Raw genomic sequence first — 21,238 nt, 5'->3', positions numbered from 1 at the left:
GTTGAAAAAAAAAACTCTTGAGAAAAAAATTATCTAGAAATAGAGAAATCAATGTACTTACTTCATTTCTAGAATTTCTTCAAGCTGTTTTCTCCTCTCTATTCTTAGGTTAGCCAGATGTGCTTCCTTCTCAGCCAAAGACTGCTGTGTTGAGGCAAGACGGGCTTTGGTAGAATCTAATTCTTGTCTAGTCTTTTCCAATGCATTCATCAGCTCTTCTACCTAAAAGGAGGAGAACTTTTTAAGCTCTATATTAAGCTTAATGAGTAAATCTTAAATCTATGTAAATACAGAAGAAAAAAAATCCACACACAAAAGGAATTATTTTAAGTAAAAGGCTGTTGAAATCCATTCCTATTTTAGAAACTAACAACCAAAGTTAAATACAAATAATAATAATAATAATAATAACAACAACATTTCCATCTAGTAATAAGTAACATTTATACAAACCAGAACAAATACAGATTGCCAGAAATTTATTTAACCTGGAACGCTGCCACATAGAGACACAATTTATAAAAATATAAATGGTGCAGAAAATATTTGTAATTCAGGGTGTTGGTAACCCATCACAATACTAATTTCAGAAATTTTACATGCAGATAATAGATATGTACTTTAATATAAAAACTTAGCATGGTCATCCACATATTTTTCATCAGAAAATGCACATCCTTCTGCGCTGGAACAGGTTGCCTATGGAAGCTGTAGACTCTCCAAATCTTGACTGAATGAAACCTAGAGAATCTGATCACACTTTGAAGTTATCCCTGCTTTGAGAAGACATTTAGACTGCGTCACCTCCAGTGGTCCCTTCTAACCCAAACTATTCCCTGGTTCTGAACTTTAAATGTCTGTTATTGCTCTAATAACAACCAAGTTACTTTTCTCATGACAACTATGAGAATCTCTGAAGTATAGAATACAGGAAAGTCGCGTGATCCAACTGTTTCTTTAGCATTGGTAAACATCAACTGAATTTAGGGTAAATTACTTGCAGGAATTCAGAAAAACTTCCTGTTTTCAGAAAAAAATATTTAGAAGTAAAAAAGTGTTTGCTATGCTGTATTAAATTATTTGAAGAACAAACTGAAGAGCAGAGATGACTACATATGTCACCTGTCTAGAAGCAGAAAAATCACTTGTGGGATGAATCACAGAACCAATGGGGGACAAATAGTTTCTGGTAAACAGGACACTTTAGTACGCTTTCCCACTACTCTTAACAAATGTTCAAATGATAGTTTACTTGAAGAGCTGCAAATAAACAACAGATTTCATTTACTTGTATAAGGTACAGTGATTTAAATAATGAATACTGTATTTCCTGTATTTTCTTTTTTTTTTTTTTTAACCTCCTTTGCCCAAATATTAACATTTTATAAATTAGCCAACACTTCAGGAAGAACATCTAAATAAAAAGAAATAGGAGAGAGGAAGAAAACTGGAACATATCCAGTTGTTCATGTTATACAAGTCATTGTAAAGTGTTCATTTCTGCTGGTGTACTGAAAAGTCTAACAAAACTCAGCTGTGGTCATATAATCAACGTGTCTACAGGGAAAGTAAGATGTTTTCCCCCAAGCCAATGCTTAATTGTTGTTTGTTGTTGTTATCTAAGATCTACTAACATACAATCAGTGTCTATAAACCACTTATTTTTGTTTCAAGCTGAACACTCATGGCTTTGCTTGCCTCCCATATAACAAGTTCAACAAAGCAAAATTAATAGTATCATCTCCATGAAATGAGAGATTATAATGAGCAGGACACGCACCCTGTTTGAATATGATACACAAATTGCTTATCCCTTCTACACAAGCTGCATCTGCATCTTTACAAACACTGTAAAAAGATCAATGGAATACTAGGGCACATCTGATACCCTTCAGTGCCTAACAACTTGAATTAAAGCTCAATTCACACTTGAGAAAAAGGGGAAAAACATGGGAAAATAATAATAATAATAGCAATAATAAAAACCAGGAGATAGAAATTTCTTAAAAATATACTCAATTTCTAATATATAACAACTGATACTTCATTTCCTATCTTAGTACAAGAACACAAATCTGTGCTGTTTCCAAGAAGGAGAAGTCTCAACTACTAATAGTCTTATCCTTGTGGTTTTTAAAACACACAGTTTCTACTGAACTTATAACTGCTTATCTGCTGCTCCAGGCTGATAGTTAATTTTGGGTAGCATACATTAACAGAAACAGTAGTGAGGATTCAAGACTGCAAAGTCATTCACTCATACAGCCTCTTGCTTCAAGAGAGTGCCTTTAAACACCAAGTCACTCTACACTTGGAGATGCGAGTGTAAAATGGCAGAACAGTACCAGTTCCATATCTTTAGTACAACTGCCCTCCTTTTCCTGCAGATTCAGCTGAGTTTATTATTTAACCTGTTGACTGACTGAATGCTCACCTAATTTCTGATATATCACATCAGCTGTATTTTAAAATATTTATGGAAATTAAAGACTTCAGAAAAACAAAGCTGTGGGTTTGTTAATGTATACTAATAACATACTTATACATTACCAGAGAAAAGAGATCAAAATTTGAAAGAAAAAAAAAAAACTTTAAAAATTTAAATATGAAAACTTTTTCAAACCACAAATCATTAACACATGAAGACTTGAAAGTTATACTTCCATTTACACTTTCAACACAGTATTTGCCAGCTAGTTCTTCCTCCAGTTTTTGAATATGACCCAAGTTCTGAGATACGTTTTCTTAGTTAGCTGTCTTACCAAAATCTAGAGCAGAATTGAAATGGCAGACATTGGTAGAAGAAAATGATTTTTCAATTTTTTTCTTTAATCAGGTATTTTATTATGAAATCAAAATATGTGAGTGCTGATGTAGTACACACAATCATCTTCATATAATTATATAGCTGTAGCACATAACACAATGGATAAATAAACATTGATGGTAGTTTTATTTAGATATAAAAGTCTAGTTGGAAAAAAAAGGCAGTGTAAAACAAACCAAATTCTTAATGCAAGCACATATTTTCTTCTTTGATACTAGAATTAAAACGATAGCAGAAAATATTAAAGGTGAACATTGATTTACTATCTCCTCATACAACTTGGAGGAACAGAGATGAATCCAGTACTACAAGGGTAAAATTTTACCTTTCCGACCTACGGCAAAATGCTTCTTTCTAGGGAATTTAGTTGTACTGCATCTACAAAATTCTGTGCACCCTTGAATCCTTTCTTCTCCAAAATGCTGGTACCATCCTGCCTCCAGAGTTGTTTTTTCTGCTTGTTTTGGTTTCTCCACTGTCCAGATATTGAACTGAGTCCCCTGTTGATGCATCAGTTTCACATATTAACATACTTTTCTCAATGTTGTCTGAAGGATCGAGATAAACTGTATCGATTATTATATTTGTTACCTGTATTGCCTCATCCAGGCCTTTTCCTTCAAAATTAAGGCATCTATTCCACCTAAATTAACACACAGGCCTCCTTACAACGTTTATTTATACAGAAGTACAGAAAGCGTCTCAGCTTAATTGCCGAGGATCAGCACCGTGTTCCGGATGCATGCAGCATCTTCAAGACCTTCAGGTGTTGCCGTCCCCGGGTGGGCCCTGCTGGTGGTGCCCTCCCGCGGCATCCATCTCTGCCTTGCAGCGACACCTTTCGGGCAGCTGGCAGGAACACCTCCGACTTCCCGTCGGTCTGCTCCTCAGCCAGCCGGCCTGAGACCCTGCTCATTTTTCCCCACCGTATCTGGTAGTTTAACTGTTTCTGGGCACAAACCTTGTCATTTTAGATATCAGCTTAAGAACGAATAAGAATTCATGTTTTAAAAGAGTTTACTGTGATAGCCTCGATGAATACAAAGTTCTTCGCTATTGAATGCTCTATGCCCTGAATATAATTGTAGGGATTTTTTTTTTTATTATTATTATTATTATTTTTTGTGCAAGACAATGGCTTCTTTTTATCCTTTGCACTTTCAAATAAAAGCCATTTTACTTTCAGAAAGCCTGACATCAGCACTTCAAGGGTTTTAATAAAATCAGTACCAGAATTTGTTTACATTTCAGAATGGCAGAAAACCACCAAACCAAACTATTACAATTCTTTCTTAATTTTGAGTCCATTCTAAATGAACACTTGCTACTTCTTCTGCAGTTTCACATCTTCAAGTCCCATCAGTACACACATCACTTTCACACCAAGATAATAAAAGAAAAAGAAATTAACGTGGCTGAAGTATACATCTGCATTACCAGATTCTGTAAATTAAAGAAGGTTAGAGTTCAAATGAATGACAGTTTATTAAAAATGCCCTGGAGCATTCTTAATTCCAGATTGGATTCGGCTCAGCACAACTCATGCTAACATAATACTGTTCCAGTTTGTGGGAATAAGGAGGGCGAGGGACAACTGCATGTTTTCTCAGTTCAAGTATAGTGTATTTCTGCAGAATGACAAAAAGCTGTCAGCTCGGCAGCAATCAAGGTTAGTATTGTTAGCATTAGGACCTTCAAAAGGTGGGCACTTCATTTTAACAATGATATTAGTTATAAATACAAGAGTTTGGGATTTCCTTTACTGACTTGTTCACGTATCAGTAGCTATACAAAAGCTGGATGCCTACTTTAATTTGAAACTTAACCTCATGTTAGCACACGTTGATTATTTATTAATTTTACAGAGTAAAATTCATATTCGTATCTCCTACTATTTAGTTCTAGCTTCATCACTTTTCTTTAATGCAACAATATTAACTATTATGGATAATTAGAAAAAAAAAAAAGTGTTACGAGTTCATCCAGTATGAATTTATGTGAGTTCCATTTTTATAATAAAAATTCAGTGGGGAAAAAAAAAAAAAGTTGTTTTCAAAGGTCCTTCCTTTTTCCATTTGCTAAGGAAATGCTTTATGCTTTTTTTTTCCTCTAAGTTACACACTATATAAACTTCAGTTATCTCTAGTTCTGTGAAGATTAATATTTTTTTTTTCCTCTTCATGATTAAGCATGAGATTGAAAAAAAAAAAAAAAGGAGAGATTAGATTAGATTCCTTAAAGTTTCTCTATGTGGCTTTCATATGAAATTATTCTGTCACTGGACTAAAAGGACATTGGTAACACAGTCAGTGATGTGGGAAAACAGATAAAAACCTGGATTTGTACGCATAAGTAGCCACATACCAGCTCTTCTGACTCAGGCAGCAGACTTCAGCTTTTTGCACGAATGGCTTGCCAGTGCTTCACATAGTGAAGGATGCGTGCCAGCCATCCTGCTCAGAACTTCTCTATCTCATGACCAACTCAATTACAGACACACAGATCCAACACAAGTCATGTGGACTTACTGGTCTTATCCTGCTACGTGGTTTGAAAATACCTTGTTCCTTTGCGTTCCTAATGGGAATTTCTCCAGTGTACAACAGTCTAACTAGTTTCATTACAAAGGTGCATTTCACAAAAGGGAACAGACATAGTTAAGTGTTACACTGAGTTTTGCAAGACATGGAAATAAGTTCACTACCATGCTCCCTTCTGCTTTCTTCTCTTCCCATTTGTTATCCATAGTGAAATTCCTCACCTCAGACTTCTTCTATCACAGTTTTTAAACCCAGAAAACAGGTCTAACAAAAACAATATAGTTAGGGAGACTGATGTTCCTGAACTTTTTCTTTCAAATCAAGAAATAAGTCACATATTAGAGTCTCACTATTTTGGATATTGACAGAAAAGAAGAAAGAAATCATACTCGTGAATGTATATACACTTTAAAATAAACATTTTGATGAAGGATTTGACAGGAAAGTAAGCACAAGTTTTATAAAATTTAGGATAATAGTTCATTTTCATTTCCTGTTTTTTTTTGTTTTGTTTTTATCATAAGTAGAGCCCAATGCAGTGGGAGTATGACAAATTACGAGATGTGCCGAAAAAGCAACCCTCATTAAATGCTTTGCCATCTCCATAGGAACAGAACAGCAAAATTATCAAGTGGGATGCCATGCTGCCATATTTGAAATCAGAACCTTACTGAGATTACTACATAAAGTAGCATTTAAAATACTTTAACCCTTTTGCTAAGTCTTATGTTAACAATATATGAGGCTTAGTTTTCTAAGATAAGGAAGGACAGTATAGATACAGGACAAATGGGGGACTTCAACTTCCCAGACATATCCTGGAAACACAACACAGCCCAGAGAAAGCAGTCTAGGAGGTTTCTGGAGAGTGTGGAAGATAGCTTCCTGACGCAGCTGGTTAGAGAGCCTACCAGGGGAGGTGCCCCCTAGACCTTCTGTTCACAGTGACGGACTGGTGGTAGATGTGGTGGTCGGGAGCTGTCTTGGGCAGAGTGACCACAAAATGGTTCAGTTCTCTATTCTTGGCGAAGTCAGGAAGGGGACCAGTAAAACGGCTGTCTTGGACTTCCGGAGGGCTGACTTTGAGCTGTTCAGGACACTGGTTGGCAGAGTCCCTTGGGAGGTGGTTCTGAAGGGCAAAGGAGCCCAGGAAGGCTGGGCACTCTTTAAGAAGGAAATCTTAACGGCTCAGGAGCGGTCCATCCCCACGTGCCCAAAGACGAGCCAGCATGGAAGAAGACTGGCCTGGCTGAACAGAGAGTTGTGGCTCAAGCTTAGGAGAAAAAAGAGGGTTTATAATCTTTGGAAAAGAGGGCGGGCCACTCAGGAGGACTATAAGGATGTTGTGAGGCTGTGCAGGGACAAAATTAGAAAGGCCAAAGCTCATCTGGAGCTCAATCTGGCTACTGCCGTTAAAGATAACAAAAAAACATATTTACAAATACATCAACACAAAAAGGAGGACTAAGGAGAATCTCCATCCTTTACTGGATGTGGGTGGAAACTTAGTTACAAAAGATGAGGAAAAGGCTGAGATGCTCAATGCCTTCTTTGCCTCAGTCTTTAGCGGCAAGACCAGTTGTTCTCTGGATACCCAGTACCCTGAGCTGGTGGAAGGGGATGGGGAACAGGATGTGGCCCTCACTATCCACGAGGAAATGGTTGGCGACCTGCTACAGCACTTGGATGTACGCACGTCGATGGGGCCGGATGGGATCCACCCGAGGATACTGAGCGAACTGGCGGAGGAGCTGGCCAAGCTGCTTTCCATCATTTATTGGCAGTCCTGGCTATCAGGGGAGGTCCCAGTTGACTGGCGGCTAGCAAACGTGACGCCCATCTACAAGAAGGGCCGGAGGGTAGACCCAGGGAACTATAGGCCTGTTAGTTTGACCTCAGTGCCAGGGAAGCTCATGGAGCAGATTATCTTGAGTGTCATCACACGGCACTTGCAGGGCAACCAGGCGATCAGGCCCAGTCAGCATGGGTTTATGAAAGGCAGGTCCTGCTTGACAAACCTGATCTCCTTCTATGACCAAGTGACGCGCTTGGTGGATGAGGGGAAGGCTGTGGATGTGATCTACCTTGACTTCAGTAAGGCTTTTGACACCGTTTCCCACAACATTCTCCTCGAGAAACTGGCTGCTCGTGGCTTGGACTGGCGTACGCTTTGTTGGGTTAAAAACTGGCTGGATGGCCGGGCCCAAAGAGTTGTGGTGAATGGAGCCAAATCCAGTTGGAGGCCAGTTACTAGTGGAGTCCCCCAGGTCTCAGTACTGGGGCCAGTCCTCTTTAATATCTTTATTGATGACCTGGATGAGGGGATCGAGTGCACCCTCAGTAAGTTTGCAGATGACACCAAGTTAGGTGCGTGTGTCGATCTGCTCGAGGGAAGGAAGGCTCTGCAGGAGGATCTGGATAAGCTGGACCAATGGGCTGAGGTCAACTGTATGAAGTTCAACAAGGCCAAGTGCCGGGTCCTGCATCTGGGGCGTAACAACCCCAAGCAGCGCTACAGGCTGGGAGATGAGTGGTTGGAAAGCTGCCTGGCAGAGAAGGACCTGGGAGTACTGGTTGATAGGCAGCTGAATATGAGCCAGCAGTGTGCTCAGGTGGCCAAGAAGGCCAACAGCATCCTGGCTTGCATAAGAAGCAGTGTGGCCAGCAGGTCTAGGGAGGTGATTGTCCCCCTGTACTCGGCTCTGGTGAGGCCGCACCTCGAGTACTGTGTTCAGTTTTGGGCCCCTCGCTACAAGAAGGACATGGAGGTGCTCGAGAGAGTCCAGAGAAGGGCAACAAAGCTGGTGAGGGGTCTGGAGAACAAGTCTTACGAGGAGCGGCTGAGGGAGCTGGGGTTGTTTAGCCTGGAGAAGAGGAGGCTCAGGGGAGACCTCATCGCTCTCTATAGGTACCTTAAAGGAGGCTGTAGAGAGGTGGGGGTTGGTCTATTCTCCCACATGCCTGGTGACAGGATGAGGGGGAATGTGATAAAGTTGCGCCAGGGGAGGTTTAGGTTGGATGTAGGTTGGATGTTAGGAAGAACTTCTTTACTGAAAGGGTTGTTAGGCATTGGAATGGACTGCCCAGGGAGGTGGTTGAGTCGCCATCCCTGGAGGTCTTTAAAAGACGTTTAGATGTAGCCCTTAGTGATATGGTTTAGTGGAGGTCTTGTTAGTGTTAGGACAGAGGTTGGACTAGATGATCTTGGAGGTCTCTTCCAACCTAGACAATTCTGTGATTCTGTGAAACTTCTCACCTAGACTTGGTAGGGACCACAGTCAGGAGAAGAAGGTACCTTAGTTCCCATAGTTTTTCTTTACTTGCAGTCCCATGGTGGCTACCTGTCATGTTCACTGGTATCAGTGCAGAATTATGATAGAGATATATTTCCACCCGTGCATAAAATATTCTAGAATTAAGTGGATTCCCCTAGATTAAAAGAAATACATATCCTAATTAAAAAGATTAATAGCGTAGCAGTCTTTACTATGTTAATGTGAGATTCTGCAAGACAGTTCTGGGAAATGTATTGAAATGATTAACTTTCTTGATACTGCCAGTAAAAATTTCCATCATTTTTTATTGTAAACCTCATTAGTTTTTTATTCTAAACCTCAGCTGTTCACAATGACCATGTAGGATAACAACATACTTCTTGGATTCATTATCTGGTCTTCCGATTAAGATAATGATTTCACCTATAATTAAAAAACATACTTAAAATCTTTTGAAAATATTTGTAATAATCAGCTAAATATAATAATAATCAATTATAAGAGCCAAATATAAAAAAACCAAAAGCAAAGAGATTTGTATATACATATAATTGCATATATATTGTTTAAATTAACGTTATTTATACCATCATTTTCATTTGATTTAATCTTTGTGCTCTAGTGTTATGTTTCTTCAAGTGCAACCACAGCAGCAAAATGTGAATGTGACCTCCTGCAAAACTGAAAAAGGATGGGCAAAGTTGCAGGATACCCCTTGCAGATGCAGCTGGAACAATTTACCCCAAATGAGAGCTTCTCCATTAGCAGCAAAATACAATTATATGCTGGAGTAGTTACTATAACATTCTGATTTTGCTATGCTATATAATTAGAAGTAAACCCCACACCATGTCAATAAAGATACAGTATCCAAAGTGCTGCATGAATCAGTCAAAAAATGTCCTTTGTCCAAGGTAAACTTCACTCTGGCAAGGCCTAACTCACCGTCGGCCTCATTCAACTCTAGAAGTCATCCAGACATGCGCTGTAATGGAAACAAGACCAGGCACCTGAGCAATTGTGCAACTCCACTTCGTACAAAAACAGAAGCATTTTTTTATATTTTTTTTCATTTGATTTGAAAAATAGTATCATAGAATATCCTGAATTGGAAGGGACCCATAAGGATCATCGAATAAAACTCCTGGTACCACACAGGTCTACCCAAAAATTCAGAACATATGACTAAGAGCACAGGCCAAATGCTTCTTAAACTCCAACAGGCTTGGCGCAGTGACTACGTCCCTGGGGAGCCTGTTCCAGTGCACGACAACCCTCTCAGTGAAGAGCCTCTTCCTGATATCCAGCCTGAACCTCCCCTGTCGCAGCTTGACACCATTTCCTTGGGTCCTATCGCTGGTCACTAAAGAGAACAGATCAGTGCCTGCCCCTCCACTCCCCCTTGTGAGGAAGCTGTAGGCTGCGATGAGCCCTCCCCTCAGCCTCCTCTTTTCCAGGCTGAACAGGCCAAGTGACCTCAGCTGCTCCTCGTACGTCTTCCCCTCTAGGCCCTTCACCATCTTTGTAGCCCTTTTCTGGACACTCTCCAATAGTTTCACATCCTTTTTGTACTGTGTTGCCCAGAACTGCACACAGTACTCGAGTTGAGGCCACACCCATGCAGAGTAGAGTGGGACAATCACTTCCCTCGACCAACTAGTAATGCCGTGCTTGATGCACCCCAGGATATGGTTGTCCCTCCTGGCTGCCAGGGCACACTGCTGGCTCATATTCATATTTCATGGCCATATCTAATTAGTTTCTTCTCTCTCACCAAGCTTCATTTCAGCAAATCTGTTTTAAATGGCTGGTGGCTTCAGTTCTGCTCAAACTTACACTTGTTCGATACCATGTGACCCTAATTACAAAAGTCGTATTAATGGTGCTTTATAGTTGTGCAAATGAACAGATTCAGATGTTATATGTTGAAAAATTACAGAGCTCAACATAGTGTTTCCAGAAGTATTATATATATATATAGGTAATTGGATTAGCTATTGAACGTATGTTCAATATGGACACTCAGTTGTCCAACAGGATATTGTATGTGGAAGAGAACTCTTACAGACTGAAGACAATTACGCTGTGTGATTTCAGTGTTGAGTCTTTTTAGATAAAGCATGCAAGTAGAGCAGAGCAACTCTTTAGCTAGTGTTAAAGTACAGCGCTGTCAGACTGGCCTCTCTGGTTAATGTCAATAGCACTGCGTATAAAAGGTGACTAAAGTGTGTACAAATGTTGATCTTTGGAGAAGGCATGCCTAGAATCATACACACATCTACTATTTCATCCACCAGGTCAACTTCAGGGAGAGAAGGCAAATTGGAAGTTTTCTTGCCAAAAGTTAATTCTTAGCACACTTGTTAGGTTACACTGCACAAAGCTACTTCCCCCATGCTTTTAATCCATAATCCCAATATACTATTAGAGTTAGAAATGCTTCTCCCTTAGAGCATTTCTAAAGGCAGCAGGGATTCACATGGCATGTGTAAAGTCTTACTGCAAACACACAGTTTATGTACGTAAGTTTCTCCACACACTACAGCATGGTTACATATTGTAAGAAAGCATGCAAGAGTTAAAGTGAAAATGTTATAGTATGAAAACGCTTGGATAATTTCACATGAGAAATCTCAGAAAATAAGGTTTCCTATCCACTTTTAGTACAAGATAAGTAACATTAATATGCAGCAAGAGAAATAAAAAGATTTTGCACTTGGTAACAGGGTATAGCTTCTGTACCAAGGAAATTTGATACCATCTTTAGTACAGTGACATTTAACACAGAGTTCACATGAGCACTAAATGCCCGAGCAAGCTGTATCTGCACTCTTCTTTTAATGCAGATAATCTTTTCCTGTTTACTTAATTCTATGGCATTTTTACTATAAACTTATTTATGCAATATTTTATAGGCTTGGCACACCTACAAAGGTCACAGTGACTTGGATGTGCTACATGCTTTAAACCTAAAATAAAGTGATTGCTATTGTAGATAATGCAATATTCCCTACATAAATAACTTTAAGCAAAGTCATGGGATAGCTATACATTAGAGAGCCAAGTTCTCTCTCTGGCACATGCATTTGCAAATCACTCCTATCAAGAAAAAAAAATAATACTTATAATAAAGGTATAGTAATCGGTAGTTTAGTTACATCCTCATTCAAATTTACCTACAGCCATGGGAGAAGTACAGAAGAACTCATGGAACAGGATTACAAACGATTCACTAATTTAATTATTTTAGCCACGATATGCACATTATCAACACAAATTTACCAGTATGGGTTCTGTCTCTATATGTCAAATACATTGAACCTAAGACCTAAATATATATATATCCGTTGTATCTAATTTCAGGTACTTTTCTCTGTTGGCAGGGAAAAAGGTTCCATAGAAAGTAATCTTTCTAGAAAAAAGAAATAGAAAAAAAAAGTAGAAAACAAACAAACATAAAATAAAAACTGCTCTGGAGGGTCAGCTCAGGAAGAGACTAGTCAATAGGATCAAAATTGAAGTGCTTATGATTCTGTCCAGGATAGGATAGACCATAGCACAATGTGAGGAAGCCTGCGGTGGCCAACAAAATGTCTGGTAACTGGACTCCATTATTAACACATGATAAGCTAGGAATGATCACATGACAGAGCAAAAATATCAACCCAGAATTTGTCAAAAGGAATTCCCCTCCATGACGGCAGTTCACAATGAGCATGTCAGATTTTCAGAGCGCTAAATAGAAGTCTTACCCAAATGGGAGCTCCTTGTTCATGACCCTACCCTCATTCCTAATACACAGTAACAAGCTTACTGGATAAATCAGCTTTGGGTCACTGTGGCCTTCCCTCTATCAACACCCTAGAGAGTTCTCCATGGGAGGAAGGAGCAGTGCCAGAGAAGCAGGATGCTGAACTGAATTCATCAACAGCCTCAGGAAACATTACTTTTGCAAAAAGGGAGCCAGATGTGAAAGCGGTTGCACAGCCTGTTGCTTCCCAGAGCAGGGCTGCCAGCAGCCAGCAGAAGCCATGAAGGCAGTAACAGACCCCCCAGGCACCTTCGTGATGCTGCAGGCACTCCAGCTCCAGAAGAAGCCATGCAGCAACTGAGCAGATCCTTACACATGCACACACAGCATGCAACACTGCAGAATTACAACACTGCAGAGAGACAGAATGTGCAGAATTACACACACACACACACAGCATGCAGAAATTAAACTATGTAGAAATGGCTCTCTATGATTACACAGAAGGGAGAAGAAAATCAGGTCGGAGAGAGAACACTGGCAAGGGCAGGAAGGTAGCCCAAGGAATACTGTCCTTTAGAAACTGCAAACTTCTCCTCGATCATTATCTGAAGAAAGGAAGGAAAAGCAAAGGGCCTTTATAACAATGGTTTTACTCCATGCTAGCTCCTGAAAAGAGTTCATCTCCATCTGTTTATTAAAGACAGCAGTAGCTAACAATAAATAAAATTATTGGAAACGACAAAGATGTTGAATCACAGAACTTGCTCGTTTCTGGCTTACTGGAAAGCTTTCACAGACTATCACTGAACCAAAACAAGGTTTCATGAACATACCCAGATAAAGAAAAGCTGGCACAAATTATTGTATAACCTACAGAGAAAGCAAAGATTTAAATCCTGCCATATCAGTTTGTGAGACATTGGCCCAGGTATAAAGATGCAAATGCTGTAAGTCAAAGTTCTAGCACTAAGCCTTTCCATTTGTTTTCCCTCATGCCGTTAATGATACACCAGCAAAACACACATTTGGCAATGCATTTCTGCTGACCAGTAGATTCTGTTTTGCTAGACTGAATAAAAGGGGAGGACGGGAAGATTGTCATAGTTCCACCCCTATTCATCTTGCCAATTTAATAATCCACCAGGTACTAGGAAATAATAGTAAAAAGTCCATTCTAGACCCTTCTGGTTTTTGAGGGAGTAAGTATCACTGAGGTGCCTCTAGCAAGCTCACAGAATTTGCTGAACCAACTCTTCCAATTCATCTTCCCAACCTGCTGGTCTAGGTCATACTAGAAATTTTCTCCTTATTACTCTTGGAGTTCCAAATTCTGCTCAGTAGTCACTCAACTAAATGGTACTTATGGTCTTTCCCTTTTTATCTTCTCAGCCCAAAGATGTGGCAGCTGAAATAGTCTAACAAATCTTCCCTGCAGAAGGTGATTTATTTCCCAACTATTATCTCCTAGTTATTGCTCAGCCTCTTTGTAGGCACAACAACTGGACCAAGGCAGCTTTTCTCATTTAACAATTACAAGCAGTTTTTGACTTCTATTAGAACAGATACTGAAGAAATATTGAAGAATAACAGCTGTCTATATAGAACTTTCATGCTTCTTAAATTGCATTATATTAACAGGAACCCTTGTGAAAGGCAGTCTCACTAGATACAAGAATTTTATTTACAGCTACGAAGAAAGTTTCACTATGGATAAAGTAATAGTCAGTTTCAAATATGAAAAGAGAGACTGCACTCTTGACCTGACCTGGGCAATGATAATAATAGTCCTATGAAATTTCATAAAGATTTTACTACTGTTAATTACTTTTGTATGAACATTATTTAGATAACACAGCAATGGATGTTTATATAAAATCCTAAGTTTTATACAGCTATAAATATTTTTATTTTTTTTAGGCAAAATATATTAGGCAGATTTTGATGAGAACAATAAGATATTTTTTTTATCAGATGAAAAAAGAAAAGTAGTGACAAGGTCTGTGATTAACATGAGCTGACTTTTATTCCTCAACTGAATGTTTGTTTTCCTTCTTATTCTCTCAAGCCCTTTACACCACATGAAGCAAAAAGCAGGAGACTATAAACAGAAAACATGCACATAAGCAAGCTGGTATTATTCACTCTGTTTCCAGGCAAAATATATCATCATTAAAAAGGCAAGCTAAGTCACAGGACTTACAAAACTTACAGTAGGGAAGCTTAAACTGACCTTGATGTATGTAAACTAGATCAATGGGAACTGCATTTTGGATCTGCTTAACCTTTCATATAAACTATGACCCCTTGCCACAGTTCATATTCTGTGTAGTAATCCTCGTCAATGTGAGGTTGTTCCATTAGGACACGTCTTTTATTAAGACTCTCATCCCAAGACAGATTTGGTTTCAGAGGACAGATATGACTGTCCATATCACATTGTACATTTGATATTGTATCAAATACATCATTGTATTTTTCAAGATCTAGAGCCTTTATACAAGGAACACAATTCCATGAGCCATGATACATTAAAACTATATTAGAGTGCATTTATGAACATGCATATTTACATAGAACATTATAAACCAATGCATTAATTTTTTGCAACTTTGTACAAGCCTTTGTCCCACAAACAAACTTTACCACAGTAATTGCTGCTGTACACTAGTTAAGTTCTTTAAAGAATCAAATTTGTATTTTACCTGTGCAGGTAAAACTTGCAAATCTAAAAAAAAATATCTCAGAAGTATAATGTAGTAACTGAGCCATTATGCACTCACTATGAATTAAACAGTTTTTTTAAAGCAGAAGAGCATTTCAACCTACTCCAAGGCTCTTGATACTGAAACATGATTCTTTAATGATTAAATTATACTTACTGTTCCAGATGGACTATTCAGTCCATTAGCTCCAGTACATCTCACAGTAAATGAAACTTCTCGAGCATCTGATCTGTATTATAAGCAAAAACCTCAATGACGTATTGACATGTTTTAAGAGATCTCACCTCCAAAATATTAACGAAAGTAAAACTTACTCTTTCTTCCAAAGCATAATGAAAGTAGAAACACCAAGAATATAACTGTTGTGCTTACAACATGCAAAGCCATAGTTAGAAAACTGCCTATGACTGTTAGAATTATGACTCCTGTGTTAGGTATACAGGACTTTAAAAAGCAAGCTATATAGTTATTTAGCTATTTTATTCTTCATATGCAAATATTACTTGAAATGTTTGGGAAAGAGGATAGTCTAAATATAATATACTTCTAGTGGAAAAAGCATTTGCTTCATTTAGTCCTCAAGCACTGCTGATGGCAGAACGAGATTGGAATGTGCAGATAATTCACAAAATCACAGCATCACAGAATCGTCTAGGTTGGAAGAGACCTCCAAGATCATCTAGTCCAACCTCTGCCCTAACACTAACAAGTCCTACACTAAACCATATCACTAAGGGCTACATCTAAACGTCTTTTAAAGGATGAATAACTGGTATCCTACTGTAGGCATTATGAATATAGTGCCTCTCACGGTACTTCATGTAATGTTATAAAACATGCCACCTCAAGAAGAGGGAAAATTAGCCATTACAAGAGTAACCCTCATTATTATAAATCTAAAGTAACATATGGTAATAGAAATAATAAAAACTACTAATCTACTTCTCTCTTGTAATACTACATAAGCAAAAGTATGTCATATTCAAAAACCCCGAATTACTGGCAAAGAACGTTAAAATATAAAAGAAATTATATATAAAAGAAAAAAGAATATCTGCTTTTCCAAGATAGTATCGGTAGTATCTGTCTCTCCTTTACTTAAGTAGAGTTAGCAGTTAAGCTGCCAAAAGGAGGCCCAGAAGGTAAAAGATTTCCCAAACCGAGTAAAGTAAGTTTCCTGGAAAGAAGATTCAAACTCCTTATCTTAAAGGACAACAACCTCCCTCCCTGCCACTGCTTCCCCCTTTCTCCAAATAGTTTTTCAAAGGAAAGAAAAAAAAAAAGAAAATGTCCATTATATCCTCTGTCAAGAGGATATATTCTGCTCCCACTTACTGCCATAGGCAGGGTAGAAACAGTATCATTAGTACTGATAGAAATCCACTATTATTTTAACTCAGAGTTGCATTTATAAACTAAAACCATGCTAATATTCCCAGTAAAGGCTTATAAGTTAGAAGCCCACATGGTCCCAAATTCACTGTAATATCTTAAATAAGAGTCTTGAAAAAACAAAGAACTGAACCAAAGGTAAGAGCATTGTTGTCTTTAACAGCAAAGTCAACTCAGAAATAAACACAACTGTTCATGAGAAAGATATTAGAAGCAGTAAATTTTCTGGTGATGAGTGGTCTTAGGTGTATAATTTATGTGTGCAAACACTCACTGGTGGTGTGACCAGAAACACACATATCATGGAATGAAAAAGAAGAAAAAGTAGGAAAAAGTAGAAGATGTGGATATATGCTCTACTAGACTGATAAATATAACTAGCAAACTTATATGAAAGACCAGATTGTGACATATTTTCACAAAAGCAAAAACAAAAACAAACATTGTTGATTCAAGAATGAAAGTTGGCAGGAAGCTGCCATTAGGTTCTCTGTAGTTTACACTATATTTTTTTCTTCCAGACACTGCCAGTGGGAGGTTTTATAGGATAATGATATACTGAGAAACTTATGACAAGCATGTCCAAACAAAGTAAAACATATTTTTCACAAAACAGTAAACTCTGATAGCTTAAATCCATGGAGCCAGAGGTAGCCTGAAAAATAATTATAGCAGAATTGTTAACTTGTAAAACCTGTTTAAGGTATTTAAGTGTTCTTGACTTTTTTCCAGAAAATATTGTTATAGCAGGAAGTTACTTAAAAAAAAAAAAAAAAGTTGAAATAGGAAAGGAGTTAGTCATACAAGAATGCTGAATAGTAATATGTTTAACAGCTTGATGACAGCAAAAAAATAGACAAATATCACAACTGGCGTCAATTAAAAAAAGTTTCTGGCATATTAAACAGAATTTTAAAGGACCGAGTAGGTATAAAACTTGATCAGTCTTTTATTCCTAAAAGTTGTCCTTTCTGAGTTATACTTAGAGTTTGTCAGCAAAATAGCACACAAGTGTTTGAGTATATTTAAAGGAGTTGTGTAAATGGAGGTTATGACAGTCATGAGTTCAGTCGCTTCAGCAACTTTTATCATACAACCGTACAATTAATTCCTGAAGTACCAAAACCCCCTAAAATATGTAAAGCCCATTTCACATCTTAGAACAAGTTTAGCTAACTAAGCATTTATAGAATAATAATGTAAATAAAAAATCTAAAGAAGAACCAAAAATATATTTTTAAAAAACAATATGGGCATGAAAGATCAAAATATTGTCAACAGAAGGTTTTTTGTTTGTTTAATTCTTTTCTTTGTATTAAAATACAGTCTTGACCCAACAAAATTTCTCAGTTTGAACCTGCTAGAGCTGCAGAGGTGATTTAGGTAAAAAGGCCAAATTTACCTAAATCTTACCTCCCGACACTTTCAGATAGGGAAGATGAAGTACGAAACCTTTCTCTGGCTATACATATCTGTACCATAGTCTGAGTATTAACTACCATCTGAGCACTGGTGTATGATAGAAAGGTAGGTGCTGAGTATGTGCAGTATGATTTTTCTCCTAATATGTGGAGTTCTTTAATCTCCCGTAAAGGGAGTTTGAATAATCTAAAAGGGAGATTAAATAAAAATAAATATCTTTAATCTCCCCTAAAGGGAGATTAAATAGAACATAGAGACCAACACATAGCTTTCCCAATAGAAATACAATTGAATTGTCAGAAGGTTGTCTTGAGAGGGCAAAACTAATCTCCTAGCACCTTTACATTGCACATCTAGTCACAAGTAGGTATTTATTTATTTTCTTCCATGATCCCAACTAAGGACAAAATGAACAGGTTCAGCCTTACCCAGACACAACAGGTCTGCTGTCTTCCACCTGGTTCATAATTGCTTTCAGAAATAAGGCTAACAAGAAGCTAGAATATGGGACAGACTAATAATCTAAATGTGATAGATGTAAAGTATTACCAGGATCAGAGATTATTTGAGCAAATTAACTATACTTTTCAGCTACTCTTTTCATACATAGTCCTGACTATACTGATGGCCTGACACTTGCATTCCAAGTGTATCATTCAAAGTTTAGTCCATAAATTCTCTGGTCATTTTCTGTTGTTGCTGAAGTACTTCTTTAAATACATATCGACTAATCTATGGTTTCATACATCAAGTAGACTATTTTTCATATACAGACTTAAATCTGGCTTTAAAAACCGTACGATGAATTGTAAAAACAGTTTAAAGTTATGATTGGCTGATAAAGTGAAACTCTACTCCATTTCACTTGGATTAGTGTGCAGCTGCAAGATATAAATTCTGTGTGAGAAACAGTACATTTTTTAATGCTCTTTGAATTATCATGTTTTTGCAAAGTGAAAGACAACTGGTTTCATATGCAGGTAAGAAATATTGGCATAAAGAATGTTATTTGATTTTAACTGAGTCATGTTGCCAGAATGCATGAAACAGCTGCAAGAGCTGAGTATCTGCCTGAGGCTACAACTGTATTTCCCTCATCCTTTACCACCTGTCTGTGCTAAAGTTACTGGATGCTGGTAGATACCAAACCCCACTGGGATCTTTAACTATCACAACTTTGAAATGCTTTCTCTACTATTAAGACTACTGAGTCTTAATATTCACGCATTTTGTATCAGATGAGATAGCATCATCCCTTTCATTGCAACTCTTATTTGAAAGAATATCTTTATTGAATAAATAATAGGCTCACATACAAACAAAATGATTAAAGCTATACAGAAATAGTGAGACTAAACTCTTAGCTTAGTTAATTAGGTTTACACTCTGTGACACACCTGTAAATTTAATGAATGATTATGCCAAGATGTCCAAAAGGCTGATGATCTTCTGCATCACTCTTTACATTTGGGTAGCAGTGACCACATAGCTAGTATAAGTAGCACTAAGGGAAAAAGGATTAGCTAGGTAGTAAATTTGGTTTTAAGAATAAAAACAGCTGATGAAATCTCAGCACCGTTGAAAACAGAGGTGCTTTTGAGAAATCTTGGAGAATAGCTGTGACACCAAAAAACTATGTAATGACAAATGTAATTTTGATCTTAACAGAAAAAAAGACTGGAGAATTAGAGGTAAATCAGCTTTGATTCTGAGACCTACTGGAACAAGTAATCTGCTTCAGACTATTTGTAAACACCTAGAAGAATCAATGACTTCAAAAGTTATGTCAAACTAATCTTTTTTTTTTTCCATATGACAGAGTAATAGGCTTTGTTGAAGGACAAGAGTAGCAGCCATATTTGGTAACAAATCTCAAGATATTCACATAAGCAAGTTAAAGAAAAATATGATTCAAATAACAAAACACAGATGACAGACTAGTTGGGAAACTAAACTATGCCACCAACAGTTCCCTCTAAAACTAGAAGGATGTTTTAACAACAGGATTTTCCAAGGCCATGTGATATTCAATTATTTTATTAATAACCCCAAATATTAAAACTATAAATTTGTAGATGGCATTAGTATGTAAAGCAGAAATATAATTTTAAGACATCTTGCCAAACTCTAGAACAGGACTGGAAAAAAAATATAATACATAAATAGGGACAAAAGGACGGTCATACAGAATTCATCAACTCCACAAATCCAGGAAGAGAAACAAGTGGTTAAGAAGTTGTCTTTTTCTACTTAGGAAGAGGATCATGACATTAAGGTGACAAGTCAACAGTGTCATGTTGTTGCAAAAGATACACTATAGAAAGATGTATATATAGGAGTAATCCTATTTTCTTTGGCGCTGGCAAGATCTCAGCAGGAAAACTGGATCCAATTTTATCCACACAGACGTGAACAAACTGGAAAGGCTACAAAGAAAAGCAACAAGGACAATAAGAAAAACAGAAAACATAACCTCAATGGTAAGATTGAAAGAGTTAGCGTCTATCAATGTCAAGAAGAGAAAACTGAGGAACACGATACTCCTTTTCAGATACAGGCTATCACAAAGCAGGAGGAAAAAAAAAACAGTTCATTGTGTCCAGTGTGGATAAGACAAGAAATAACTGAAATTACAGGAAGTGTGAATGATATTAAAGACCTTTTAATAACTATGGACAACTGAGTCATGAACAAGGTTATTACAAAGGTCTCTAAGAACAGGCTAGAAAAATTTCTCTCAGTATAACAGTGATATAACAGATCCTCACTTAGTACTATGGATGCACTAGAAGATACCTTCACATTCCTTCCAGCCCAATTTCTCTGTGGTATTTTTGTAATACATACAAAGCTTGTTTGTCTTATTTTCTAGCATAAAATGCATGAAAAAACTGTTAGAAAAAACATTCCAGACTTGCCAGAAATTATTTGAAAAGAGCCTACTCTCCCATGTAAGAAAGACAAGCTTCTTAAAAACTATCTGCAGTTAGAAAGGGCAGACATTCAGCAGGACTTTTCATTTTCTAAAATATGCTATTGAAAAAGCAGTGGGAGAACATAAATACTGTAGAGAAGGTGAACTGGGAACTACGGTTCAATATTTCTCACAGCTGAAAACCTATGGGCATCTATGGACGTGGTTAGGCAACAAGCTTAAAAAACACAGAAAAAGAAAAACTTTTAAAATGACATGTTAAGTTGCACAGTTCTGGGATAATTCTCAGCTCCAAAATAAGTGCCAAAATGTTTTAAACAACAGCAAAAAAGAAGTCCCTAAAACCATCAACTGTTAAAACCCGACACAG

General features: G+C 37.5%; 1 protein-coding gene across 21 annotated transcripts in view; it reads right to left on the bottom strand.

The window, feature by feature from the left end:
* Positions 1 to 21,238, bottom strand: part of ERC2 (ELKS/RAB6-interacting/CAST family member 2) — a 523,782-nt gene that overhangs the window by 228,877 nt on the left and 273,667 nt on the right. For all 21 annotated transcript variants that reach the window (XR_010834045.1, XM_048047550.2, XM_048047548.2 and 18 more), the window contains one exon: positions 62 to 222. Coding sequence is in view for 20 of the 21 variants with exons in the window: in XM_048047550.2 (XP_047903507.2) it covers positions 62 to 222 (161 nt within the window). In the remaining variant the exon portion in view is untranslated. The remainder of the gene's footprint in view (positions 1 to 61; positions 223 to 21,238) is intronic.

This window comes from Anser cygnoides, chromosome 10 (genome assembly GCF_040182565.1).
Source record: "Anser cygnoides isolate HZ-2024a breed goose chromosome 10, Taihu_goose_T2T_genome, whole genome shotgun sequence".
NCBI classification, from domain to species: Eukaryota; Metazoa; Chordata; class Aves; order Anseriformes; family Anatidae; genus Anser; species Anser cygnoides.
This window is presented reverse-complemented; position numbering and strand designations above follow the sequence as displayed.